The sequence below is a fragment of the Theropithecus gelada genome, chromosome 1 (assembly GCF_003255815.1).
Source record: "Theropithecus gelada isolate Dixy chromosome 1, Tgel_1.0, whole genome shotgun sequence".
Classification (NCBI taxonomy): domain Eukaryota; kingdom Metazoa; phylum Chordata; class Mammalia; order Primates; family Cercopithecidae; genus Theropithecus; species Theropithecus gelada.
Window position 1 is genome coordinate 13,615,216 of NC_037668.1, and position 27,844 is coordinate 13,643,059.

At 41.6% G+C, this 27,844-nt stretch overlaps 1 protein-coding gene across 21 annotated transcripts in view; it reads left to right on the forward strand.

Annotated features, from left to right (window-relative positions):
- The window catches only part of CHD1L (chromodomain helicase DNA binding protein 1 like), a 55,024-nt gene extending 31,113 nt beyond the window's left edge, over window positions 1-23,911 (forward strand). For all 21 annotated transcript variants that reach the window (XM_025375207.1, XM_025375196.1, XM_025375277.1 and 18 more), the window contains 12 exons: window positions 19-129; window positions 3,501-3,615; window positions 4,238-4,391; window positions 8,175-8,340; window positions 12,560-12,708; window positions 13,543-13,706; window positions 14,523-14,728; window positions 15,869-15,967; window positions 19,682-19,752; window positions 21,792-21,906; window positions 22,566-22,674; window positions 23,581-23,911. In XM_025375207.1, coding sequence (XP_025230992.1) covers window positions 19-129; window positions 3,501-3,615; window positions 4,238-4,391; window positions 8,175-8,340; window positions 12,560-12,708; window positions 13,543-13,706; window positions 14,523-14,728; window positions 15,869-15,967; window positions 19,682-19,752; window positions 21,792-21,906; window positions 22,566-22,674; window positions 23,581-23,659 — 1,538 coding nt within the window. In that variant the 3' untranslated portion in view covers window positions 23,660-23,911. The remainder of the gene's footprint in view (window positions 1-18; window positions 130-3,500; window positions 3,616-4,237; window positions 4,392-8,174; window positions 8,341-12,559; window positions 12,709-13,542; window positions 13,707-14,522; window positions 14,729-15,868; window positions 15,968-19,681; window positions 19,753-21,791; window positions 21,907-22,565; window positions 22,675-23,580) is intronic.
- The last annotated feature ends 3,933 nt before the right edge of the window (window positions 23,912-27,844 follow it).

A 27,844-nucleotide genomic window follows, 5' to 3' on the forward strand; every position in this document is an offset into this window, starting at 1 on the left:
TTCTTTCTCTCTGAAAAGGCTACAGCTATGAGCGTGTGGACGGTTCTGTGAGAGGAGAAGAGAGACACTTGGCCATTAAGAACTTTGGACAGCAGCCCATTTTCGTTTTTCTCCTGAGTACTAGGGCAGGTAGGCTGCAAAGGCATTGATTGAAACAGACAAATGAGGGATAATAGAGTACTATTATATCCCAACTGTTAGTACACTTTTTTCCTTAATTCTCTGAAAGGTGAAGTTTTTTTTTTTTTTTTTTTTTTTTTTTGAGACGGAGTCTTGCTCTGTCGCCCAGGCTGGAGTGCTGTGGCCGGATCTCAGCTCACTGCAAGCTCCGCCTCCCGGGTTCCCGCCATTGTCCTGCCTCAGGCTCCCGAGTAGCTGGGACTACAGGCGCCCGCCACCTCGCCCGGCTAGTTTTTTTGTATTTTTTAGTAGAGACGGGGTTTCACCGTGTTAGCCAGGATGGTCTCGATCTCCTGACCTTGTGATCCGCCCGTCTCGGCCTCCCAAAGTGCTGGGATTACAGGCTTGAGCCACCGCGCCCGGCCGTGAAGTTATTATTGAATGTAAAACAAGGTACTGGACTTCAAGCATGGTGCTCTTTTCTCTCCACCCTGTCCAAACTGTCATCTCATCAAAGAAGCAAGGCTGAAACCTGGGGTTATTGGAAAGTAATTTTAATCTGCTTTGACCATTGACCTGGGAATGTTCTGAAAGGTTTCTGTAATTTTGTGGAATGTTTCATTTACATTCAGTGGAAGTAGCTCTTCTTCCCAACCGTGAATTTGTCTGCTAGTTGTCCTTCCTCTGGACTATTCCTCTGGAATAGTGTTGAAAAGCTTAACAAAAATCTAGTTGTTTAAAAATGTGATTATGTTGAAACTACCAACTTTTTAGAATTATTTATGACATTGTCCATATGTGACTTAAATCATGAATATTATGACATTTGTAATGCTTTACTAGTTAGAGTGCTTTCATAATATGTTACATAATTTGAAATCAGCTCTTGGAGATGAAATGATTCTCTAAGTCACTGTGGTGTCTGAGAAAAAAAAGAAAGAGGCCAGCATGGTGGCCCATGCCTGTAATCCCAGCACTTTGGGAGGCCGAGGTGGGTGGATCACTGGAAGTCGGGAGTTTGAGACCAGCCTGACCAACATGGTGAAACCCTGTCTCTACTAAAAAAAAAATACAAAACTTAGCTGGATGTGGTGGTGCGTGCCTGTAATCCCAACCACTAGGGAGGCTGAGGCAAGAGAATCACTGGAATTCAGGAGGCGGAGGTTGCAGCGAGCTAAGATTGCACCACTGCACTCCAGGGTGGGTGACAGAATGAGACTCTATCTTAAAAATAAAATAAGAAATTATTCTCATGTCCTGGAGCAAGCTGACCTTAGTTTTGAACTCATAGGATCCTAGTTTCATTATCTTAGTTTTGTAGACATAAATCTGGATGGAGTACATGCAGGAACATGAAAGGGATGTGTGTCTACTATTAAAGGCAGATTGATATTTTTCTAAAAAGAGAGTTCAGTCTTATTTAGAAAGCTTTATAAATGCCTAGTACTATAAGGGTATGTGAAAGAAGTGTTAGATACAATTTTTGATTATAAGGAGATTATTTCACCTGTGTTTATCTCACTAATAAAATTAATAACATAGTCATTTGGCCTCAGTCTTCCAAGGTCATAGACTGCACACAGAATCTCAGCCATTTTCTCATGTGATCAGTTGCCTCGGGGTTAGTCTCAGGAGAAACTGAAAGAATCAGGCAGTGCATCATCACTGTCAGGAAGACAGTTTTATTTATGCTTTAATGATGTCATCATCAGAGAGCAGCATTATGTCTGAAATGTCTAAAATTAGGAAAAAAGACATCTCTGCTTTTCAGTTAATCTCCTTGGAGGACTCAGAGTAGATCTTCTGGGGGCTGAAGCTGTCCTGGATATTAGCCTTTTCCAAACACTGACTGTTGTGTTTGCTATCACAGTTTTGCTGTAGTTTTGCGGTATTTTCATGTATTTAACAGGTTTCCTTCCAACTTTGAAGTATTTCTGCGATTGAATCATATTGCCACCAGATGGCAGTGATAGCTCATGAATATGTTCCTATTCATGGGTGTGGGTGGAGCTTATTTATAAAAATCTCACCCCTCAGTGAAGAAGAGCTGCACTTAGACAACATGAATTCAAGGAGATAATTTTGTGGAACACATTTTAAAATGAAATAAGCGCTTGAAAAGTATTACAGTACAGTGGATAAAAGCACGGGCTCTGGACCCAGACTGCAAGGGAATGAATCCTGGCTCTTTCACCTTCTAGCCTTGCAACTTCAGAGAAGTCCCTCACCCTCCCTTTCAACATCTATAAAGTGGGGATAATCGTAGCAACTACTCAACTTCCCGACAGAGTTGTTGTGAGGGTTAAAGGAGTTAATACAGAGAGAGTGCTTAGAATAATGCCTGGCAAGTAGTAAGCACAGCATAAGTGACATTATCATTATTATTAGGCGTAATTTAGCATCTCTCAGTAATCGGTCATGATTACCTCCTTGTTCCAACTTCAACTTGATACGAAGACTTCAATTAGAAGATTCCTCCCTGATTTGTCTGGAGATCCAGCTTATGGTCAGTAGTCCTTCTCAAAAGTTAGTCCTTAATTCAGGTTCATGGAACAAGCCCTTTCAGGCTTGCTTGTTTCAGCAACAAGCTCTAACGACCCTGGCAAGAGGGAGTCGGTTTTGTACTTGTTTCCACATTAATGAAAGAGAAGGCTGCAATGTACCTTCATGGTCCTCTTAATGAATTCCTGTAACTCAAGGTACCTCCTCAGCTCTCTTCCTGCAGCACTGAAGACAGACCAGCGAGTTGTTCCGTGGAGGGTTCTTGTCTTGCCGCTGGTTTTGTTACTTTCTCTTTGATTAATGTGGAAACAAGTACAAAAAAGACTCACTGGAGTGTTCCCTCATCAGAGGGAGGTGGTTTCCCACTCTGCTCAGGAGGAGAATATCATCCCCTCTTCTCATTCATTAACTTTTTGTCAGAGATCTTTCTTCCTAGTTGTAACTTGCGAGAGACATTTGGCGCTCTTCTCTTGACAGTGCACACTGCAGACCTCTCATATTTAGATCTGTTTTCTGAAAGAGCACGCATCCTTTTCCTCAGACTACTCTGATCAAAACCTAACCAAGGTTTTTCAGCAGAAGAGAAAAAGTGGCTCCATGGCACTGACTTAAGTATCCACTTTTGCCACTTGCCCCTGCTCTGCTCATTCTGTTTCATTCAGTCATAAAAATTTTCCCTTTAGGCAGTAAGAGATCAGGTAGCACTTCTCACTGCTAGAACAAGGCTCTGGAGTTGGGGGTGTGGGTCCATTTGAAGGCTGAAGCCAATTGTTTTGACCGATTTCAGTGTATCAGTCTGACCCACTCTAGCCTCGTGCTTATTTTCTAGCTCCTCTTCTGTGTGCTGCTGATGATGTTCCTTTTTGCATTGTTTTCAGGTGGAGTTGGCATGAACTTAACAGCGGCAGATACTGTGATTTTTGTTGACAGTGACTTTAATCCTCAGAATGACTTGCAAGCAGCTGCCAGGGCTCATCGAATTGGCCAAAACAAGTAAGTGATTTTTTTCTGCTTCCTTGGCTTGCCCAGCGGCAGTTCTGGGTTGTGAGAAAGGTGAAGAATATAGTCCTGGCGACAGTCCCACACTGGAAGCCGAAAGACCACCAGGTTTTAGCCCGTCTGTGCTATTGACTCCTAGGGTAGTATTGGGTGGGTCACATTATCAGTCCAGACTGACTTTATTGGAAAGAGCAAAATCAAACCGTGAAAGAATTAGAAGGAAACTTTAGAAGTCATTTAACTCATCCTTCTTGAGTCAGGTCTAACTCAGTTAAAAAATGGGGTTATGGGGCTATGGAGCGAAGCTAAAAAATAAAAAATAAATGTTGCCCTTTGAGGATAATTTGATCTTCCAGAGATTTTGCTTGGCCACAGATAAGGAATCCCAGTCATGGTTACCCCATCATTCTTTCCTTGACTCTCTTGAAATGGTTCAGAGAGAATTTTGGGCAAGTTCCTCTAACAAGTGCTCAGGTCCAGATGAACCAATCTCCCTTTCATTGTACCCTGAATATGGTATTTGGTTTTGTTTGCTTTTAGATGTATTTACCTTGCATACTTTTGCCCAGCTTTGCAGACCTTTATAGCACACTACCCTCATTTGACTTATGTCCAGGTCTGTTAAAGTTATTCGACTGATTGGCCGAGACACTGTGGAAGAAATAGTGTCTAGGAAAGCAGCCTCCAAACTGCAGCTTACCAACATGATCATAGAAGGAGGCCATTTTACTCTGGGAGCCCAGAAACCCTCTGCCGATGCTGACCTCCAGGTATGATATGATATATTGTTCTTCACTTTGGAATTTGCCAGTACCCTTTGTAGAGAAGCATGTGAATGAAAAGAACCAGCACTCACCAGCCACTCTCCCCAGCTACACATTTGTTCTTGGCCTCCCTCACACCTGCCACAGTGCTGGCTGTGTGCAGGGTCTGTAGGAACTAAGAATTCAGATCCAAGCCTCATCACTTCTTGGCTGTTTGGGTTTGAGCAGCTTTCTTAACCTCTTAGATCTACTCTTTTTGCATTTCTAAAAATAAAGACACCACGGGTTACATCAGAGGGCTATTAAGAGAATTAGTTAAAATAAAGAACTCAGCATAGTCAATAACAATTAATTCTGTACTTCCTTCTTAATCCCAGACCCTTTGATCAGTGACTTACATTACTTCATACTAACAAGAGGGCGAATGAGATCAGGAATTCAAAATTGTGCCATAGAAAAAAATGGGTGCAAGAACTAGAGGTAATTTGCTTAAAGAAGGGAATACTGGATGGGAGACAGACACTGGATTGGAAAATTTTAGAGCTCTCTTTTGGAAGAGGACTTAGAGTTATTCTGTAGCAGCCCTTGGGTTAAAGTTAGAACTCATAATATTTCCTGGATCCTTTGTTTTTGCCCTAAGGATGAGGGGCTGGATGCAAAGAGACCAACTCCCAGGATACTAGAAAGATGCAGGTATGAAGGGAGTAATAAATGTCTGTCAAGGGCAGCATCAGTGGGAGAGTCTGGTGTGAGAAACATTGCAAAAGAGGGAAGGACAGGAGCTGGCTACTGTTTAGAGGTGGGTCTCAACAGTAGGGAGATAGAAAACTCAAAGATGTCTGTGAGGTTTTAAGGCCCTATGATGAGGAGAGTAGAAAGGAAAATAGGAGGTAGGGCAGAGTTTTAGGAAGATAAGGATAATTTAGGCTTTAGTCAGAGTGTGCAGTAACAATACAATATAAACATAAACCATTGTTAGAGGCAGACTCAGACAAAAGGAAAGAATTTTATTTGCAAAAGTTTGCAAGATAGAGTAGGCTTAGAAAGGACTAGTCTATCAAAAAATAGAAGTGTTTAAGAGAGAAAAAATTACACAATATTAGAAGCAGTTACTAAGTTTGTAATTAGTCTGAGCATGGGTTTAAAAACAGCAGTTTTCTCACATGGTTACCATATCTGCAAAGGCCAATGCATATCTCTACATATCAGTGTTGCAAAAGTCAGGGATCCTGTTGTTTTTGTTAGGGAGTCAGCAATTACAGGAAAGGCTCAAGGTTTTATTAATTTTGGGACTAGAACTAGAAAGAGTAACCCTGGGTTTTATTTATTTGTTTGTTCTTTGTTTATCTTAGGGGGTAAGTGTGGCTTTTTTCTTTTTCTGACTTTCCTTTTGTTGCTGACTCTATGTCACATGCATGCTTAATTAACCATAATGGTGATAGGGCAGGCTGTACGTTTTGTTTTCACATTGTCTAAGAGACAATTGCAAATGTGAGATGAAAGCTTGAGAGAGAGGTAGAGGTATGCTGTAGATACCCTTAAATGCAGTTTTCCACAGAACAGTTCTTCATAGAACCTTAAGAGAGAGAAGGGCACTGCTGGGCATGGTGAAGGGATAACTGACAGAGCCTCAGAAGGCCCACATTCTCTTGTTAGAGGAGGAAGGATGTCTTAGGTTGTTTGCACTCTCCCAGTGGAGGGAGCTCCAGGGGTCCAGTGCGGGGTATCTTGTGATGTGGACACATCACTGTGAAAGGTGTAGACATACTTCCACCCCATGGGGCCACATACTAGTGGGAACATGGACTGTTGGCTGAAAGGGACTCTATTGGACTTACTGCCCAGCTCATGGTTATCGGAAAGTTACTTTCTGACTCTAATGTCTGATTTATCTCTTCCCCAAGCAGATGCTATGAGTTATTTGTGGTTGCCAAAAGCAAAGGTGATAACCTGATGCCCTTGTCTAGAAGGAAAGCAGGGGATTTTTTTTTTTTTTTTTGCAATGGAGTCTTGCTCTGTCTCCAGGCTGGAGTGCAGTGGCGCGATCTCAGCTCACTGCAACCTCCACCTCCCAGGTTCAAGCAGTTCTGCCTCAGCCTCCTGAGTAGCTGGGACTACAGGCATGCACCACCACACCTAGCTAATTTTTGCATTTTTAGTAGAGACGGGGTTTCACCATGTTGGCCAGAATGGTCTTGATCTCCTGACCTTGTGATCCGTCCGCCTTGGCCTCCCAAAGTGCTGGGATTACAGGCATGAGCCACTGCGCCTGGTGGATTTTTTTTTTTTTTTTTTTTTAATACCAGAAAACCAAAAGTAAAAGATGTGGTTCTGATTTGGTAAATCTAAGCAGTAGGTATGGAGTTCTGAAGGCCTGAAAGAAGGAAACGGGTTTTTTATCCTGCAGGGAGGACACAGTAGAAACAGGCAGGCAGATGCAAGTATAGTGAACACTTACTGGATGCTGTGTGCTGAGTGTTGTCTGAAGTGCTCTTTTCCAGTTGTTTCAGTAAATAAGAATAATAGCAGGATGAGATAGACACTATCTTTATCCCCATCTTAAGTAATTTGCCCAAGGTTATTCAGATTTAGGATTCCTATCCAAGCACTCTGTAACCTCCCAGCACATGACCTTAATTACTGTAATATACAGCTTCTCATAAAAACACATGTAATTTCCTTAATGACTAAGACACATTGCAAGTGAGCAATAACAAGGGAGAGCCAGGAGGTGAGCATAAGTACAAGGGGGTTGAAGGAAGAGTCCCAGTATAGACTAATTCTTATCATAAATAGTTGATTCCCTACTATTCTTGGTACCAGCTGCCAAAGCCAGTCATCCTGGTTATGTATATGGAGGGTAAATATAAATATATCTAGGTACATTCATACTTAAGTGAGCTGTGTATTGTTTTTTCAAGCGATTACAGAATACCTTAAGATTTCCAAGTTACTCACGAAATAGACGATCTAGAGATAATTAACCCAGTCTAAAAGGGCAAGATGAGAACAAGGGCCCAAGGTTGGAATCCACCTTGGGTCAGGATCTCAGCGTTAGTACTTAGGGAGGTGCAAAGTTGGAAGTAGCAAGTGAAAGCCAGGAAAAATGATCTATGCTTTCTGTGTGGTTCCTACAGCCATAGGCAATAGGCTGACAGTACTCCAGAGAGGGACGAGAGAAGAGAAACAGGATAGTGCAATGCCAGAGGAACATCCAGAAAAATTCAAACAGAGGAAAGGCCTTTGGGTCTGGTGGTTAGAAGTTGTTACTGGTCTTTGCCAAGGTGTTTTCCATAGACCACTGCGTTAGGAAAACAAATTGCCAAAGAAAAGGAGTCAGTTCATGGTAGAGGTAAAGTTCCCAGTGTAACCTTCCCTTTCTAAGGAGTCTGGCAGTGGAGAGGTCGGAAAGTAGCTAACAGGGTCTCTGACCTCAGGTGGCTGCTGGGAATGCTTATGAAAAAGAGTCAGGGAGAGGTGCTGTAGAAAATGCAGAAAATTACTGTTATTCTTCAAAAAAAATTGGAGGCTTATATATATTTTTTTGTTTTTATGCAGAATTGTCAAAGTCAGTACCTCCGATAATCATTTATCACCTCTCTGCTTACCCATCCTCCCAACTATAAAATGTCCCTGGTTGTTACCATCTATGATGGGGACAGCAGAAAGGCTGCCTGTTCATTAGAGAAGGACTGTGCCTGGTGTCGTTAATCCACTTAGCCAATCACTGATATCCTAATGTTTCTTTTCATGAGAACTTACTGGACTTTTTTGTTTCCTCTATTCAAGTTGAGTGAGATACTCAAATTCGGTTTGGATAAACTGCTTGCCTCTGAGGGGAGTACCATGGATGAAATAGACCTGGAGTCCATCCTGGGAGAAACAAAAGATGGCCAGTGGGTCTCTGATGCCTTGCCTGCAGCAGAAGGAGGGATAAGAGAGCAAGAGGAAGGAAGTAAGTCGGAGATTAGAGCAGAGCAAATGGCACAACCACCCCAAGCTAGAGCTCACGTCCCCATGGAAAGTTTTGGATGCTGCTCTCTGGGACATCTTTTTTCTACCCTACCCTATTGTCATCTTGGGCACACTGTTTAAGACTTGCTTGATACAAGAACTGTACCCATACTAACTGGAACTATGTGTGGCTCTTCCCTTGTAGCTGAACTGTGAACCAAAATCATAGTATTAATGTTTGTGATAGTATCAATCTTAAGGCTTTGAATTTGTCGCTTTCCTCCCTTGGTTGCAAGCATCTTCTCCTTTGTTTATTAGTGAAGCCTCTACCATCCTTGGTATGATGCTCTGCACATAGTCATTCCTCTTCTAAACAGGAGAATTACTTGTTTGTTACATTGCAGCTAACATTGAGCATTTACTTTGTGTTCATCAATAGTGTGGACTTTGTCATGTGCTTTCTCCATTTAATTTTCACAATACGCCATGAGATGTAGGAGATGGTTGCCTTTCTCTTAAATTTTCTTTTCTCGATTTGGTCAGCATTTGTCATTTTCTTCTTTTCTATTCTGAGTATTTAAATTTCTGACTTGAAGTAATTTTTCACATGGTAACTTTGTAAAGGCATTCCCTGGCATCTTGTAGTTATTTTGAAATGACTTATTTTTCTGGACCAGCTGCAGCAGAGATTCAATATGGACTGGGTTGAGAGGTTTGGGAGTCTTACTAGGCTTCTTAATTCACCAGTGCTTTCTTTCAATAATAGAGAGTAGTGCTGTTTCTTTACTAGATGGTAGCTCCTTTTCATGTTGGGTAGAGGTAGTGGCATGATTTCTGGTTTTGCAGTTCTCTTTTGTTTCTATAGGACTGTGAATTTCCGTCACTTGCTTTCTCTTTCTTTTTGCCACAAACTTGTCAAAGGATGTCTCCCCACTTCTAAGTTGTCTCTCTCTTCCTGCCAGAAGCAATGCCTCCCCAAATTCCTGGCTGCATGTGTTTTTATACCTTCCCTTCCGTTCAGTTCCTTAGTAGCCACTTCTCTGATCCACCAGGTCTCAGACCTATCCTCATTATCTTGCCACTTGGATAGTGACCCTCTTTTGCGGGTAAATTTTATCTCTGACCTTTCCGGAACCCCCCTGCCCCCTCCTCTGCATAGTCTCTGCCTGACTGTCTACTTTAGTGTGGGCTTTGGAGCTGGCTCAGCTGGTTTTGGGGGTTCATTTCTCTTACTTCCATAAGTTGAAGTGTGTAGTATTTTCTGACTCCTAGTGTAGTAGGCATGGATTGGGGCGGCTTTGTTCTCCTTGTTGATCTGTATAGTTTTTGTAGGATAGGTGGAAAAGTTGGAATTTGGGCAGCTGGCATTGTTTTACAGGAAACTGCTTTTTGACTTTTTTTATGTTTTACTTTAAAATTCTTTATAAAAATATCTTGTTCGTATTCTTCAAGAACTCTTTCTTGTTCTCTGCTTATTGTTTTAATTGTACTCTGTTCTCATTTCAAGGACATACTGTCTTCTCTGGGGACATTTATTATGGCTTTTTAATATGTATTCCAGGGAGGAGGATATTTATTATATCTTTTTAAAAAGTATTTCTCTTCCCACTGCATTGACTTTTACTTCTCCTTTTTTTTTAAAAAAAACCACATATATATATATTTGTTTATTTATCTATTCATTGAAATTTGCAGATAAAATTGTGTTTATCATGTACAACATGATTTCTTGAAGCACACGTACATTGTGGAATCGTTAAATCTAGTTAATGAACATACATCACTTCATATGGTAATATATTTGTGGTGAGAACACTTAACATCCACCCTCCTAGTATTTCTCAGGAATACAGTATGTCATCATTAGCTGTAGTCACTATGGTACCTCTTTTTCTAAAAAAGAAAACTTGTTTGGGGGTCTCTTGTTCTCATTGATAGTTTCCCCAACTGTCTGGTATTCCCTGGCTGTCTGATCACATGTGCTGATGAAGTGCCACAAAGCTGATGGCCGCTCTGGCATGGGCAGGGGCATGGGCCTTGGGCCTTATTCCTGGTTGGCGAGTCAGCTTTTACGTGGAGGGCACCTTCCCTGATCCATATTTGACATCTTTTCACTGGGCAGCCCATTTTCTCCTGAGACTAATCCTCTAGTATTTTCCCTGGGAGAGGTGAGAATGGAGTTCATCTGGTTGCTCAAACTGAAAAGGCAGGGTGAGTCAAGGGCTCATAGCACTCCTGCTCCTTGGGGTGTACATCTTCTCTCAGCTCCCCGCTTTGCAGTACTCTGTACTTAAGCTCTTCGGAGATTGAGAGGGTCTCTAGACTCCTAATGAGCCCTTGGCTAGGCACCTGTGTTTTGTTTCCATGGCTCTTCTTAATCTGTCATTATCCCTCCAGCTACTTTGCATTTTCCAAAAGGTTATTGAACTTTTTCATCCACCATTGCCTCATATATCTTTTTAAAAATTCCTTTAACTGTCGCTTGGTGGTTTCAAGTGAGAGAATAGATGCATGTGATCATATTTTTAAGTTATAATTGATTATATTAAATAGCAACACTTACACTCAGTTCTGTACTGATCCAGATAATTTCAGCTTATTTTCCTAACGTTTACTAGAACAAAATAAAGTCACACTCTTTTCCAGAAAGATAATTATATTTCTCAGTCAATCCAACTGCCTAAAATAATTTTACTTTTTTTAGACAGTCCAACTGCCAGGAAAAATCCCCAGTTGTATTAAACTTTGGATTTTTCTCTTTGATGAATGGGTATGGGTCTGCTCTGTGGTAAATGATTATCCTGGTAGGACAGAGATGCGCGTCTAGGCTTGTGATGGCAGAGTGAAGATAGGGAGCATGATTACTAAGAATGTAAGTGGATAGGAAAGACTGGTAATTAACGTGGCCCCAGTCAGAATTAAATAAAAAACAGGGTTGCTTTATCTTGAATGCCAGGGTTTTTTTTTTTTAAAAAGCATGTTTGGAAGTTGAGACTCACATGCAGTATGAAGCTACATATGTTGATCATATTTGACACTTCTCAGCTCTATTTTTTTCTGCTTGTTGATAGAGTGCCTCATTGAAAGCCCCCTGCTGATCTAATTAGCAAATGCCAATTAGAATTACAGCTGGTTAGATCTGGGTACAAGTGTGAAGCAATTGATCTCTTGAGAATGAAAATGTTTTGCTTTCATACTCTCTAGGGAAAACATACTTATAGCGGATTTCACAAATGTTGTGAAAATACATTATTTGGTAACATGTGCTACTAAAGATGCTTCCCTATTGAATCATTATCTTACCTATCTGTGGTTGCTAGTCTTGGCTGGTCCTAACTTTTCTTAATCACTTGATTCATGATGTTGGCAGATCACTCCACCTCATTGAGCCTTTGTGTTCTCATCTGTAAAATGGTCCTGTTAATGCCTGCTTTACTCTTTTACACAGTTGGAACAATCAGACACGATAATAGTTGTGAAAGTGATCTGACAGCATGAAGTACTATTCAAGATGACACTATTGTCTTCACTGCTATTGTTATTACCACAATTATTATTTGCTAGCCTGTTATCTCTCCACCCTTCTACAGACACAATTATATACTGAAAAGAGCACACTGGCCTTAGAATCAGAAGATCCCGCCTTTTCTAGTGAGAATTGCAGAGTCCCTTAATTTCTGCCTGAGCAGAAAGTTTTCCCTTTCAAAAGTAGGATTAGTTATAGCAGGATTGTGGTGAGGATCAGGATGAAGATGCTTGCCAAGATCTGTAAAGAATATTGTAAATCCAAGGGATTATTCTTGTGATTCTTCATTCTCTCATAGATTTGCCAAGTTGAATATTAAAAGTGTGTTTGGAATAAAAAAGTATAGATTTTATTAGATGATCTTAATGTCAGTGAGATTTGTGCTGAGGAATAGTTGGGAATGAATGAATGAGCAATGAATGGAGGAATCCAGCAGAGATTCACAAACCATCTAGGGATGAACGAAAGGGCTTTAAGCCATGCTTTCCCCTTGGAAAAATAAACACATGGGATCCCCGTGTAGAACCCACATTCTTCAGTGTCAGTGGGATGGGAAATGAAATAACCTTCATCCAGACTTAGCCCATTTAGAAGATAGGCTGTTCTCTTGTCCACTCTAGTTATTGTTTTGAATAGCATTAATCTATTTTTCCTTGGTATCTAACATTTCTCTCTTTGTGTTTTATGTTGTTAGAAAATCATATGTACTTATTTGAAGGTAAAGATTATTCTAAAGAGCCCAGTAAGGAAGACAGAAAATCATTTGAACAACTGGTAAACCTTCAGAAAACCCTTTTGGAGAAAACTAGTCAAGAGGGCCGATCACTCCGAAATAAAGGCAGTGTAAGAACTGTTAATTTATTTAAAAGTTGTTCTTCCAAACTCTCATTCTAAAAAAACAAAACAAACCAAAAAATGATGCTGGCCTCATTTTTTTCTCTTAGGATAATTTGTCAAGAAATAAGTATGTGTTTGTTGAAATGTTAATATAATAACTATACCCCAGTATAAACACTATGTAAGAAAGTCAGCATAAAAAACATTACGAAGGAGAGAATATATTGTACGATTTAATGCAGGGGAAAGCAGCGTTGTCCATGTAAGTCACCCCTAAAGGCATCCCTATATTATACCAAAATACCATATCCTGCTGTTGGTAATGATGACCCTATGGCAATAAGAGGATGGCAATCATAAATGATACATGTAGTGTTCACAGTGTTTGGCAGTTCATATGTGTTCATTAAATGCTAGCTATCACTAAGATAATCATGATGTTGAAATATAGTCTTAAAAAAGCTATAGAATACATTGCAGAAAGATTTCCATTAAAAATGGGTGAAGTGGCATCCTGCAGGGTATGCTTTTAGTCAAGGAAAAAAGTTACTTTTCTGAAGTACCTTATTCCTAATGAAATGAATCAAAATGACTGTTTCAACCATGCCAATGCTGTGGCTGAGTTTACAGCATGGTATCCTGACCACTGTGCCTGTGAAGTGTGTAGTATGAACAGTGCCTCCAAGTGCTTTGGCTTCAGTTCCCACCATGCAGGGTGGGTGGAGATGCAGTGTTCTGTGGAATATTAAGCATGTTGCTAATGTACAGTGTGCATTAGAGATAATGAAACTTAGGGAGGAGTCTTCTTGACCCTGGTGATGGATCTTGTTCCTCCTCTAGGTTCTCATCCCAGGCCTTGTGGAGGGACCCACCAAAAGGAAGCAGGTCCTGAGTCCAGAAGAGCTGGAGGACAGACAGAAGAAAAGACAAGAAGCTGCTGCCAAGAGAAGGAGACTGATAGAGGAGAAGAAGAGGCAAAAGGAAGAGGCTGAACATAAGAAAAAGTATGTCTGCGTTAACCAAGCTGGGGACCACAGTTGAAGGAGTCACTATTGTATAGTGAGACCACAGCTGAACATCACTTTAAAAATACAGAAAATTTCTTTTAAGCTGGTTCCTATTGGTAACAGAATACTTTTTAAAAACATTTCCTCTATGTAAGTGAAAAGTCTCAGTGCGTAAGGCAGGGAAGATGCATTCCATTGAAACCAGAAATTTTTTTTTTTGAGATGGGTTCTTGCTCTGTCACCCAGCCTGGAGTACGGTGGTATGGTCACAGCTCACTGCAGCCTCAATCTCCCATGCTCAGTGATCTCCCCACTATAACCTCCCTAGTAGCTGGGAACACAGGTGTGTGCCACCATGCCTGGCTAATTTTTTTTTTTTAATTTGTAGAGACAGAGTTTCCCTGTGTTGCCCAGGCTGGTCTCAAGATCCTGGGCCCAAGCTATCTTTCTGCCTTGGCCTCCAAAGTGCTGGGATTACAGGCATGAGCTACTCTGCCTGGCCAAAACCAGAAAATTTTAAGATTTTATTGTAGCTGTCTGACAACGAGTAGTTTACTTGAACAATCTCTTTTAGTCATGTTCTTAAAAACAGGAACATTCAGTGAGTGCTCATTATTGAACTGTAGTCAGGAAGCAGTTAGCCTAATCAGTAAGACTTGTTTATTTACAAATAAGTAGAAAACTTCAATCCGAGTGAGTTTCTAATTGCATTTCTACTTGGCAGATATTGTTTGTGAACAGCAGTATAAAATGTGCTCCAAGGGAAATTGTGATTGTCTGGGTTAATTTCCTTTTCTTTCTGGCCTACTAAAGGATGGCCTGGTGGGAATCCAACCATTATCAGTCCTTCTGCCTGCCCTCTGAGGAGAGCGAGCCAGAGGACCTTGAGAATGGGGAAGATGAGAGCTCTGCTGAGCTGGATTACCAAGACCCAGATGCTACCTCCCTCAAGTACGTTAGTGGTGATGTGACACACCCTCAGGCTGGGGCTGAGGATGCTCTCATCGTGCACTGCGTAGGTACGAGAAGTGGTATGGGCTGAGGATGGGGGCCTCAATCCTTATGGTGCCAAGAGCTGGGGAGGATGGAGCAGAACCCTGACCCAGGGGTGGTGGTCCCAGTGTAGTATTGCGCGGTCAAAAGAGTGTGAATTTTAAAGTCAGGAGACATTCCAGAATCATTTCACTCTTGGCGCTCTCGTTTACCTGGTTTAGTTACCCAGTCTCTCAACTTCCACTTCCTTATCCATAGACTGGGACAATATCTGCCTTATCCTCTGCACACGGTTTTTAAGAGAGTGAAGTGAAGCAGCATTGACAAGACAAACAAATCCTTTGAGAAAAAGCAAACTTTCAAGCTCGTTCCCTTGCTTGACCTTTGTACTTTTTACTTCATCTGCCTAAAACCGTTTCTTCCCAAATAACCACATCAAATGTTGTTCAAATGTCTGTTTCTCAGAGCGGTCTTCTGTGATTACCTCATATAAAACAGGCCCCATCCTCCCTCTGTTATTCTCTGTTCCTTCTCCCATATTTTCCTTTATCACACCTGTCCCACCTGACATATTACCTACATATTTGTTTATTTGACTGTTGCATTGCATTAAAAATACACTTCATGGAAGCAGGGGTTTTTTCTTGTTTGCTGCTGTGACTCTGGTGCCTAGAACAATGCCTTACATGTACTACATGCTACCCAACGTTTGTAGTGTGAATGAATGCCTATAAATGCTAAGATACTAAGCAGCTTTGTTAGTACCAGCTTGAATAAGTCATTTAACCTTTCCTGTGTGCTGTTTTATAACCTTGCCTGTGTGCTGTTGCATAACCATTGCTTCTACTCTCTCTGTAATGTTCCGTCTACTCTCTGTCCTTCCGCAGTCATCTCCCAGGAATCACAGATGCACCACAGAGATTTTGCTCATTGAGAACACTAATTTTTGAGATGCTTTCCTATTATGATGGCCCCAGCTATATCTTCCAGAAAACATAAACATATTTGGAAAGTCCAACCTGTGATATTCCTAGGAGATAAGATATTTTGTTTCTTCCCTTTGAAAAATCATTCTTCCACAAGTCCCTTTTGTGTGCCTTTGTTTTTCTAAATTGGGGACTGGACTTTACCTCCCATAGATGAAAATCTTCTCTTTCTTCAATCAGATGACTCTGGCCACTGGGGCAGAGGTGGTTTGTTTACAGCTCTGGAAAAACGATCTGCTGAGCCAAGAAAAATATATGAGCTGGCGGGGAAAATGAAAGGTAAGAAGCAAAGCAGAGGGAAAGGTTACGGGTGGAATAAGAGAGGAGAGGACACCTAAGACTGTATCGTGAGGGTTACATAGCACTGGATAAGGAATCAGAATAACTGATTGGGAACTGAATTCTGTCATAAATTAGCTACTTGTTCTGTGACTTCAAGACTTTCCCTTACCTTTTCTGTACCTGTTTCCTCATCTGTGATTTGTGAATAATACTTGTTCTACTTACTTCATGGAACTGTAGTGAGCATAATGAATGTGTGTATTCTGAAAAATGTCGATCCCTGCATACATGTTAAAGTATTGGAATGGGCTGGACACAGTGGCCCATGCCTGTAATCCCAGACTTTGGAAGGCTGAGGCAGGAGGATTGCTTGAGGCCAGGAGTTTGAGACCAGCTTGGGCAACATAGTGAGATCCTGTCTCTCTCAAAAATTAAAAAATTGGCTGGATGTGGTGGTGCACACCTGTAGTCGCAGCTACTCGGGAGGCCAAGGTGGGAGGATCACTTGAGCCTAAGAGGTTGAAGTTGCAGTGAGCTGTGATTGCACCACTGTACTACAGCCTGAGTGAGAGTGAGACCCTGTCTCATAAAAAAAAAGTATTGGAATAAAGATGAAGGAATATGTCATGGAAACATCAAAGATCTATGGGAAGCTGGGTGTGGTGGCTCACACCTGTAATCTCAGCCCTTTGGAAGGCTGAGACGAGGCAAGGAATTCAAAACCAGCCTCTCCAACATGGCAAAATCCTGTCTCTACCAAAAAAATACAGAATTAGCCAGGCGTGGTGGCACATGCCTGTAATCCCGGCTACTCAGGAGTAGGCTGAGGCAGAAGAATCACTTGAACCTGGGAGGTGGAGGTTGCAATGAGCTGAGATATGCCATTGCACTCCGGCCTGGGTGACTGAGCAAGACTGACTCAAGAAAAAGACCTGGGGGAGAGAAATCAGACATACCATTAAAATACTGACAAGAGCTTTGGTTTGGTGCTGAGGGGAATGAAGAGGTTTTACGAGGTCAGCACAACCGGGGGTATAACGCTCCCTGGAGACAGAAATAAAGCTGTTTGGTGCCAGGGGAACTTAGAAGCCTGAACAATGTTGTCCCTTGGTATGGAGAAGGGAAAAAGGCACCTCCTTTTACACCCAGAAATAACAAAGTGGCAAGAGGAATAAAATCATTGTTGTGGTTATTTTCCGGAGATTGAAGGACCTTGTCTGATAGAGGAGGGCCCTCCAGATTCCTTAGAGATTGTTTTTTCCTAATTCTGCCCAGTTCTTTATGGTGGAAAGGGATATAAGAACTTAGTATGACTACTTTTTCTAGTAAAACAAGTTACTGAAAGAAGGTTTAATGTGTGTTGAAATAGTCAATCCAGATCTAGATGCTAATTGGGCAGCTGGCAAAGCAACACCCAGGAAAGGTCAGACCTGGAGGTGCAGATTGAGGAGTCCCTCTTTAGAGTCTGTGTTTGAAACCATGTGGGAGAGAGGATGGAGAAATGAGAGGCGTAGAACAGACCTGGAAAACACCTCCACTTAGGACTTGAGACAAGAAGATGGAATTTCTGATAGAAGGAATTGTCAGAAAATTAGGGAACTTGTGCAGTATTTTGAGGTACAAGGGAGGAAAGTATGTCAAGAAGGCAAAGAAGTTCATGGTGTCAGACACTGAAGTGAGGATGAATTGGGAAAAGGCCATGGATTTGACCCAAGGTTGCTCACCTTGGAGCACTTTGAGTGGGGAGCTCGGACTTAAGGCCTGAGTGCTCAGTAAGGAAATGGAGATGGGAGTGTGCAGTTTACTCTGGAGAAGGATTGAAGCAGGGTGCAGCAAAGTAGATGAAACTGTAGACTAGAATTCCCAGGGAAGGCTTCATGAAGGTCCTGGGCCTGGAAAGGGGGGTCGAATTTGAGTGGGTGGAGTGAAATGGCAAGAGGGTTCCCAACTGCTCATTACCACACCTAGCATTCCTCGTGTGTGGATATTGAAGGACCCCGGCAGTTACCCCGTTCCTTTGTGTGGAGGATGGCGTACAGGCCAGGCGGGCCAGAGTGGAGGGTTGAGGCAGAAGAATAGAGGAGAGTTTTGTTTTCACCGGAGGCTTGGGCCTGAAGACCTTATATGATTTGTCCAGGGAGATGCCATTCTGAGCAGAACCTTATCTAATGGAATGGGTAATGGCTGGTCGTTTTTGGGGGATTTGATCAAAAGGATGGCGTAGCACAACCAGTATTTTAGAATGACTGAACAACACGTTCAAACTGCTATCAACCTAACCAATAGACAGTGTCTGTAAAATAAAATGAACAAAGGTTTTTTGTTGTTTTGTTTTGTTTTTGTTTTTGAGATGGAGTCTCACTGTCTGGAGTGCAGTGGCACGATCTTGGCTCACTGCAATTTCCACCTCCCAGGCTCAGGCGATCCTCCTGCTTCAGCCTCCCAAGTAGCTTGTCCCATAGGCGCACACCACCACACCTGGCCACTCTTCTGAATTTTTGGTAGAGACAGGGTTTTGCCATGTTGCCCAGGCTGGCCTTGAACTCCAGAGCTCAAGTGATCCACCTCTCTCAGCCTCGCCAAGTGCTAGGATTACGCACATAAGCCACTGCACCCAGCCTGAGGAGAAATGAGGAAGATTACATACTTTTTTTGAATCAGTTATCCTTGGCTACAAGGATTAGTAACAAGGGTGGCACCAGGCTGTGGTTGGGCAGGAAGTTGATGAGCAGATGTCTTTGCAGAAGTATATTTTTATGTAAGGTTGCCAAGGCCCTTGTTCAAGGTTGTGGTTTTTGTAAAATCTGTTGTGATAGTTCTTGTATTCAGACATTCGTGCATTACAACCTTCCCTTCATGGCCTTCCCTGGCTGTATTTGTCAGAGTTTTGTTTTATTTTTTGAGATAGGGTCTTACCCTGTCACCCAGGCTGGAGTGCATTGGCGTGATCGTAGCTCATCGCAGCCTTGAACTCCTTTGCTCAAGAGATCCTCCCGCCCCAGCCTCTTAAGTAGCTAAGACTACAGGTTCACAACACCAAACCTAACTAATTTTTTCTTAATTTTTGTAGAGACTGGGTCTTGCCTTGTTGTCCAGGTTAGTCTGGAACCCCTGGCTTCCAGCAGTCCTCCCACCTCAGCCTCCCAGAGCACTGGGATTATAGTCGTGAGTCACTGTGCCCAGCCATATTTGTTAGAGTTTTTAACACAAGTATCTCTATTTTGATTCTAACTGCTTTCACATCAGCTTATGTAAAGCCATAGAATTAAATTAGCACATTTTTCTTCACTATCAGTTTTATTTGATTTGGATAGAGTAGGAAAATATACAAACAGATACAGATAAAGTAGAATGTAATAATTTGAATGATTTAAGACAAGCACAAAACTACCAAAGGAGTTTCAAGCTCATAATGCTCCCTCCCCAAAGCCCCCCAGCTACCTCTGGGTTTTGTATTCACTTTCTGATGTCTATAGGGGTACTTTGTTGTTGACGTTTGAGGAGCATTAAATTAGGAGATCATAAAAATTCAGGAGTGAAGCAGGTGAGTACCCAGCTAAGAGGTTGACTGAGGCCAGGAAAGTGAGAAAGGGCTATGTAGGAAGGTGGGTCCTGAAACTCAACTGAATTTGAAGAAGGCGAGATACAAGGAGGATTCATTCCTTAGTGAACTTGGTGTTCTTTATGTTTCTCCTTTCTGTTTTACCTCAGACTTGAGTTTGGGAGGTGTCCTTTTATTTCCTGTTGATGATAAAGAATCAAGAAACAAAGGGCAAGATTTGGTAAGTAAAACTCATCTCTTTTCAGAACTAAAAGTGGACTCACATCAACTTCTCTTGAAGTGTCCCCTGCCCCCATTGGCCTCTCTACTAGTGTATTAGTTTGTTAGGGCTGCCATAACAAAAAGCCACAGACTAGGTAGCTTAAACAGCAGAAATGTATTTCCTCACAATTCTGGAGGCTGAAAGTCCAAGATCAAGGTGTCGGCAGGTTTGGTTTCTCCCAAGGATTCTCTCCTTGGCTTGCAGATGGCGGTTGTCTTGCTGTGCATGCACAGCCCTGGTGTCTGTGTGTCCAGATTTCCTTTCTTATAAGGATAGCACTCACAGTGGATCAGGCCCCACCCTAAACCCTTGTTTTAACTTCACTGCCCCTTTAAAGACCCTGTCTCTAAATACAGTCAACATGAGGTACCACAGGTTAGGGCTTCAGTGTATGAATTTGGTGGGGACACAGTTCAGCCCATAACAAGCAGGTTGGGCTATAGCCTTCACTGCACTTCCCGTGTCCCCAGGCTTCCATCCATCCGTCCCCAGAGCACTGTCCAGACAGTAGACCCCAACTAAGTACAGGGTTTCTATTTGTGTTTTTATCTTCAGTACCCTACATAGTACTAGCTCGTAAGAAATGCTCCATAAACATTTACTGCGTGAGTAAGAAGGCATGACTCAGAACTCTGAGGGTTTCATTTCTTATTATGTGAAAATTTCTGTGAAAGATTGTGTTTTCTAGTCAGCCATAATGAAGCAGGGGAGAGGAACTAATACATGTATCCTGTGCCCACCTCAGAATCCTTTTGCATCTTAGGCATCTTGGGATGCCTATAGTGAGTTTGATTTACCCCACCCAACTGGCTTTCTCCAAGGCCTGAATTCACATTCAAATTTTAAGCCAGAATTAAGAAGAGATTTCAAAACCAGGCCAAAAGAGAGACTCATCCTCTTGAAGTTGCTGTCTGTGTGACTGTGTTAGGCTGTTTTTGCATTGTGATAAAAGAATTCCCTGAGACTGGGTAATTTATAAAGAAAAGAGATTCATTTGCTCATGGTTCTGATGCTGTACAGGAAGCATGGTACTGACATCTGCTCCTGGTGGAGGCTTCAGGAAGCTCACAGTCATGGTTGAAGGCAAAGGAGGAGCTAGTGTATCACACACGGCAAGAGCAGGATCAAGAGAGAGTGGGAGAAGGTGCCACACTGCTTTACATAACTAGATCTCATGTGAACTACCAGAGTGGGAACTCATCACCAAGGGTATGGCACTAAGCCATCCATGAGGGATCCACCCTATGATCCAGTACCTCCCACTTGGCCCCACCTCCAACACTGGGAATTACATCCCAACATGAGATTTGGAGGGGGACACACATCCAAACTACACAGTAACTAACAGCAAAGTGGTTCCTGTAGAGTCATTCCTTCAGTAACTTCTAAAATGCTAAAAAAGGAGAAAAGTAAAGCGTCTGTGCATGAGAAACTCAGAATCCAGTGATTCAGGAAAATTGTTTACAGTGAGTAGAGTGCCATGTCTATGATATGACTGTGATGATGTTATCCCGGAAGCTCCCTTGACACTCTCCAGCTCTGCCCACTTAGGTTAGGATGGTTGAGAGATACTTGGCATTTTGTCCTCATGGGAATTGTTCAAACAGAGATGGAATGACTGCTTGTCCTGGGGATTGTGGAGCTGACTCAGGCATCAAAGGGCTGGGATGCAGGAGCCTCTAAGATCTTTTCCATGCCTACAATTCAGAAAAATTCTTTTTTTTTTTTTTTTACCCTTGAGAACTTTTGGAAAGTATATGTTTTGGACTCATTCTCTGGTTTTAACATACTTTAAAAAGAAGAAGAAAAGCCTGTATAAAGTGACCACCAAGTGAGAATTATGATGGCATGTGAAGTCACACAGACACAGCATCTGAAAGAGATGGAGCCAAGGCCCAGTGACCCATCAAGGGCTGTGCCGCCTCCATGGGCGGTCACTTGGTTGATGGTGTGGCTGTCTCATGTCGGGTTGGTCATCTGATGGAGGTTTTTTCCAGTTGGCCTTGATTGTGGCTCAGCATCGTGATCGCTCCAATGTCCTGTCCGGCATTAAGATGGCAGCACTAGAAGAGGGCCTGAAGAAGATATTTTTAGCAGCAAAGAAGAAGAAAGGTAAGCTCTTCCACCTGTGCTCAAGAGTAGATGAATTTGTTTCTAGGCATGTGATATGACTTTTGATAGGACTTTTCAAGACCCCACTTAATATGCATGGTAAAGGCAAACCACAGAAGTGATCACCCCACCATCTTGTAGTCAGATAGCCATCCTTTCCAAAACACTTTTAATGTTGGTTATCTCTGTAGGCCGTCTCCATTCCCTGGGTATTTTTATCATGATTTTACAGATGAGGAGGCAGAGGACTAGACATGAAGCAACTTGGTCATATGTAGTTGGTAAATGCTGTTTATTTAATCACAGTTCCCAGTAACAGACAGTTCTTGAACAAAAATTGAGTTTAGTTTTGTTTCCAAACCTAGTGTGTCTCAGAGCTTATTGAATTGATTGGCTTGTTAGAGAATCTTTGCTTATTTTAATTTTGCCTCCACCAATCGTAATCTGTTTCTATTGTATGTATTTCTAGAACATGTGGGTCCTTGTGTTCAACAGAATAATTTAATTTTTCTTATTACAATTCTTCCCGCAGAATATTTTTGACATTATAATTACGTGCTTTGAGTGAGATAGTCAATAATTATTTTCTCCCATGTATATTTTATACCCATCAATCAATTTTTGATGAGTGAAGACATCTGTTCTTCTCTTCATAATAGCAAGTGTTCATCTTCCACGTATTGGACATGCCACGAAAGGTTTTAACTGGTATGGTACTGAGCGACTTATTCGGAAACATCTGGCTGCAAGAGGCATCCCGACTTACATGTATCCTTTTGTGATCTTAATTGTGTGTTCTCCCAAACCAAGAGGGAAAATGTGTTCATTTTCTGGTGTCACTACTTAATCCAAGGCCACAGTCTTTACTCTCCCCCTCTTCAGTGAGACAAAGTAAGAAGCGCTTTCTGACTTGTGTATATCAAATATGTATACCCAACAAGATCAACACATCCAAGCATTGCTGGATGCTAGCAGATAAATTAAAAGATACATGAAGGGGAGAATTAATTGAGCAATTGTTAATTTGGTAACATATTGAGTCACATGACTTCTCTAGAGATCCTTCAGGTCTGTGGAACAAGGCGTAATTCTAAGAACTTCACACTGTTCATTTTAATGAACAGTTAAGCAAACAAATAAGTGAATACAATAGTATTCCTGAACTTTTTTGATGTATTATTAAAAGGCAGTATGACATTTATTTTAACCATGAAGTCATGATCTACCTTAGTTAGACTAGTGTTTTCTTCTAGTGACCTCCTTGCTATATAAGCATATTTTGAACTATTTTACTGAGTCCCAAAATTACTAGAGAAAGCAGAATTGACCCCCAAATGCTATAATCACACAGAAACTCCATCTTTTTACTTAGCTATTTGACTGAAATTCACTCAGTGATGGTCTTCAAGATACTTAAATCACTATAAAAACTTAGTAGAGAAGCCAGCTTTTATGTGCTTGCACAATTTGAGCAGTATGTAAAGAGTTTTAGTACCCCGAAAACAATAGCAGCAGTAAGTACTAACAATATTGAAAGTATTTATGATATCGTGAAGGAGAATTAAAGCATACTACTTCTAGAACAGTTATTTCAGTGATTACTAGAGAACTAGTCGTTTTGGTAAAGTTAGTTTTAAAGTGATGACATGTATCTTCCTTGACCATCCATATCAGATATTATTTTCCTAGAAGCAAGTCTAGTGTCCTTCATTCACAGTCCTCATCTTCCTCCTCAAGACAGCTGGTGCCTTAACAATTGGCCCAGCCTCAGATCCTGTCTTTAGCAACCAGCTAATATTTACCCAGAGCTACTGCAGTAGAATATTTCAAAATGGAATCAGGATCTGGTGGGCCTCAAAAATTGTCTCTTTTCTGAGTTTCAGTGTGGTTCTCCTGGATGTTTTGCTCTATTTTGGCACCTGTAATATAGGGAAACACAACTTTTTTGGGAAAGCCCTTTGACCCCAGCTTGCTAGTTGCATAATAATACATTATCTATTCCTAATGGTTTTATTGCTTGCTTTCCCCCTATATTTAGTTTTCTTCTCCTCTACCAGAATGATTACTTTATAGAGGGAAAGGCCGTATGGATTAAGGAGACATGAAAGGTCACAGAACAGAGTGGCTCTGGGAGCCGGAAGCACCTTCAGCCAGTTCATGCCTTCAAAAAGAAAGGACCCAGGAAGAGAGTCTGAGAAGTGAGATTCTTTATCCAGACAAAAAGTGTACCTCCTTCTCCTTTTTGCACTGCACAACATCAAGATCTGGAAAAAATACATTGATCTAGAGCTTGTCAAATGTGACTTCAGAAAAACCATAGGATCTTTTTTCTCCTAGCCACCAAATCCAATTCAGCTTCAAGGAATAAGGGAATTGTGAAAAGGGTGCAATCCCATCACAGCATGACTGATGATACTGGGGAGGATAGGAGACCAAGAACCAACAGAGAAGGAGTCATGGAGGGAAGACTGTAAGTCGTGGCTTTTCACACTTGGGTGTGTCTCAGTCTTGGCTGAGTATCCTCACCCAGCATCATTTCTGCTGACTTGAGGCCATCAACACCTAGAGTGCTATGGAGACCTCATGAGAAGTCTCAGTCCTGGGCTTTGATGTGGGGAACCCTGGCTGTTGGACTCACAGCCAGGACCATGGTCTTCTAAGGAAGGTGGTACCTGCATTTTCCTGTTCTCTCTTCTCACATATTCACCCTTCAGTAATATAGTATCGTGCCGAAGACCTATTTCATCGAAAATTCAGCATTCCTTAAATTTTTTTCTCCCAAAACTTGCATCGATTTTAACTGCCTCTTATCCACTACTCTTTCCACCATCCTTAACATGTAGATTATTATAACAACTTTAAGATTTTATCTTAAGACTTGTATCTTTACAAAGATACAAAGATTTGTATCTTAAGTCTTGCCTACAACTGGAAGCAAGATTAGAACTCCCCCTATTCTGTCTACCATGCTCCAGTCATGTGGGATTTTTCTCTGGATGTAGTCCCTGACCCATGAACCTTGGTCTTTTGGTAAGCGGGGCATAAACAATACGGAGGAAGATCAGAAAACCCATGCAGCACATTCTCACTTCAGTGTGGGGTCACTTCTCAGTGGCAGTGCCCTGATTTGCTTGCCCACCTCTCTTAACTCTTCAGAGTCAAAAACACTGTCCTACTACGTATTCAGAAATCTGCCCTATTTTTTATAATCCATTCTTTCTATCAAAGAGGTATCATTCTCTGGGAAGGTAGAATGAGAGAAGCTGTCTATTCTATTAACCCCAACGGCTTGTTCTCTTTCTTCCACACCATATCTTTGATGCCATCTCACTGTCCCCTCTGAGGATGGAGCCAGGAGGATGATACCAGATTTTATTCACCAGTGAGCTTTTGTAGACTAAACATCAGCTTTTGTGCATCCTAACCATGAGCATAAAAATCCCACTTATTGAGACAGTGAGGACCTTAAGTCTGCTGAAATATTTCTATAAGTATAGGCTCGTATTTTCTTGACTTTTAATACATTTGTCTTATAACAAGCCTACAACTTCATTTTTTGCCCCATAAAAACTGTATTAATTAACCCTTTAAAAATACAGCTTGAATCCGCCATTTTTGAGCCCTAAACTATTTCTACGTCTGTGTTTTCTGTTTTCCCATTGACTAACTGAAGCAGTTGTCCCTCAGTATCCATGGCGGATTGGTTCCAGGACCTCCCATGGATACCAAGATCTGGGGATGCTCAAATCCTAAATATAAAATGGCATAGTATTTGCATATAACCTCACATCCTCCTGTATACTTTAAATCACCTCTAGATTACTTATAATACCTAATAAGATGTAAATGCTATGTAAATAGTTGTCATACTATATTGTTTAGAAAATAATGACAAGGAAAACAGTCTGTACATGGTCAGCACAGATGTAATTTTTAAAAAATATTTTTCATCCACAGTTGGTTTAATCCGTAGATGTAGATGCCATGGATACAGAGGGCTGACTGAAAACCCACTCTAGCATTACTTTTCAACACAGTCTGCCTTCTTGTTTCCAAAAGACATCCACAGTTTCTCACTTGGGCTCATGCTGGTGTGTCTCCTTATGCTGGTGCCTCTTCCTCAACTGCCTTACTCCTCTAAATTATTTTCCCAGCATCCATCATCCCCTATCAAATCTAGTCTTTAATAACCCAGAAAAAGGCATTTTCTACATTCCCACTAAATTGTAATCTAGCAGGGCTACCAATGATAGCTGGGTTTCAGTGTATTTACTTAACCCTCGCCTAGACAGCGAGGTTTTTGAGAAAAAAGGACTGATTCAAGCTATATTTTTAAAGGGTTAATTAACTTAATAGAAAATAGTTTTTTTGGGGCAAAAAAATAAAAAGTAGGCTTGTTATAAGGTAAAGAAAAATGTATTAAAAGTCAAGAAAATATGAGCCTATACTTAGAAAAATTTCAAACCAATAAGCTGACACTCAAATCTTTGTTGAGTTGAAATTGTATGGAAATAACTGGCTATCAATTTGGGGACTATAATAAACTCTAATCTTAATTATAGTTTAAATCTTAAAATGAGAATATGAAAAAAACGTTATTTTCGTGGTGTCAGACTAGCAGTTGCCCCCTTTTATTTATTTATTTTTTTGAGATGGAGTCTCACTCTGTCACCAGGCTGGAGTGCAGTGGTGCGATCTCGGCTCACTGCAACCTCTGCCTCCCAGGTTCAAGCAATTGTCCTGCCTCAGCCTTCCAAGTAGCTGGGACTACAGGCGCATGCCATCATCCCCAGCTAATTTCTGTATTTTTAGTACAGACAGGGTTTTACCATGTTGGTCAGGATAGTCTCGATCTCTTGACCTCGTGATCCACCCGCCTTGGCCTCCCAAACTGCTGGGATTACACGCATAAGCCACCACGCCTGCCCCCTCCCCCCCTTTTTTTTTGAGATAGAGTCTCACTCTGTTTCCCAGGCTGGAATGAAATAAAGAGGAATTAATTTCTTGAGACAAATGAAAATGAACACACACTAAAACCCATGGAGTACAGCAAAAGCAGTTCTTAGTGGGACGTTTATAGCAGTAAGTGCCTAATCACAAAAGAAGGAAGATCTCCAGCAATGTAATATTGTATTATACCTCAAGGAACTAGAAAAAAGAACAAACTAAACACAAAATTAGTAGAAGAAAGGAAATAATAAAGATCAGAGCAGAAATAAATGGAATAGAGACTTAAAAAATTACAAAAGATTGGCCAGGTGCAGTGGCTTATGCCTGTAATCCCAGCACTTTAGGAGGCCAAGGCAGGTGGATCATGAGGTCAGGAGATTGAGACCATCCTGACTAACACAGTGAAACCCTGTCTCTACTAGAAATACAAAAAATTAGCCAGGCGTGGCAGGCGCCTGTAGTCCCAGCTACTTGGGAGGCTGAGGCAGGAGAATGGCTTGAACCCAGGAGGCGGAGCTTGCAGTGAGCCAAGATTGCCTGGGTCATAGAGCAAGACTCCATCTCAAAAAAATAAAAATTACAAAAGATCAACAAGATGAAGAGTTGGTTTTTGAAAAGATAAATCTTTAGCTGGACTAAGAAAAAAGACTCCAAATCAGAGATGAAGGAGACGTTGCAACTGATTCTACAGAAATATAAGGGATCAGGCTGGGCGTGGTGGCTCATGCCTATAGTCCCAACCCTTTGGGAGGCTGAGGCAGGCAGATCCGCTTGAGGTCAGGAGTTCAAGAACAGCCTGGCCAACATGCTGAAACCCCATCTCTACTAAAAATAGAGGTCAGCCCCTGTAATCCCAGCTACTTGGGAGGCTGAGGCAGAAGAATTGCTTGAACCTGGGAGGCAGAGGTTGCAGTGAGCCGAGATTGCACCGCTGTACTCCAACCTGGGCAACAGAGCAAAACTCAATCTCAAAAAAAAAAAAAAAAGA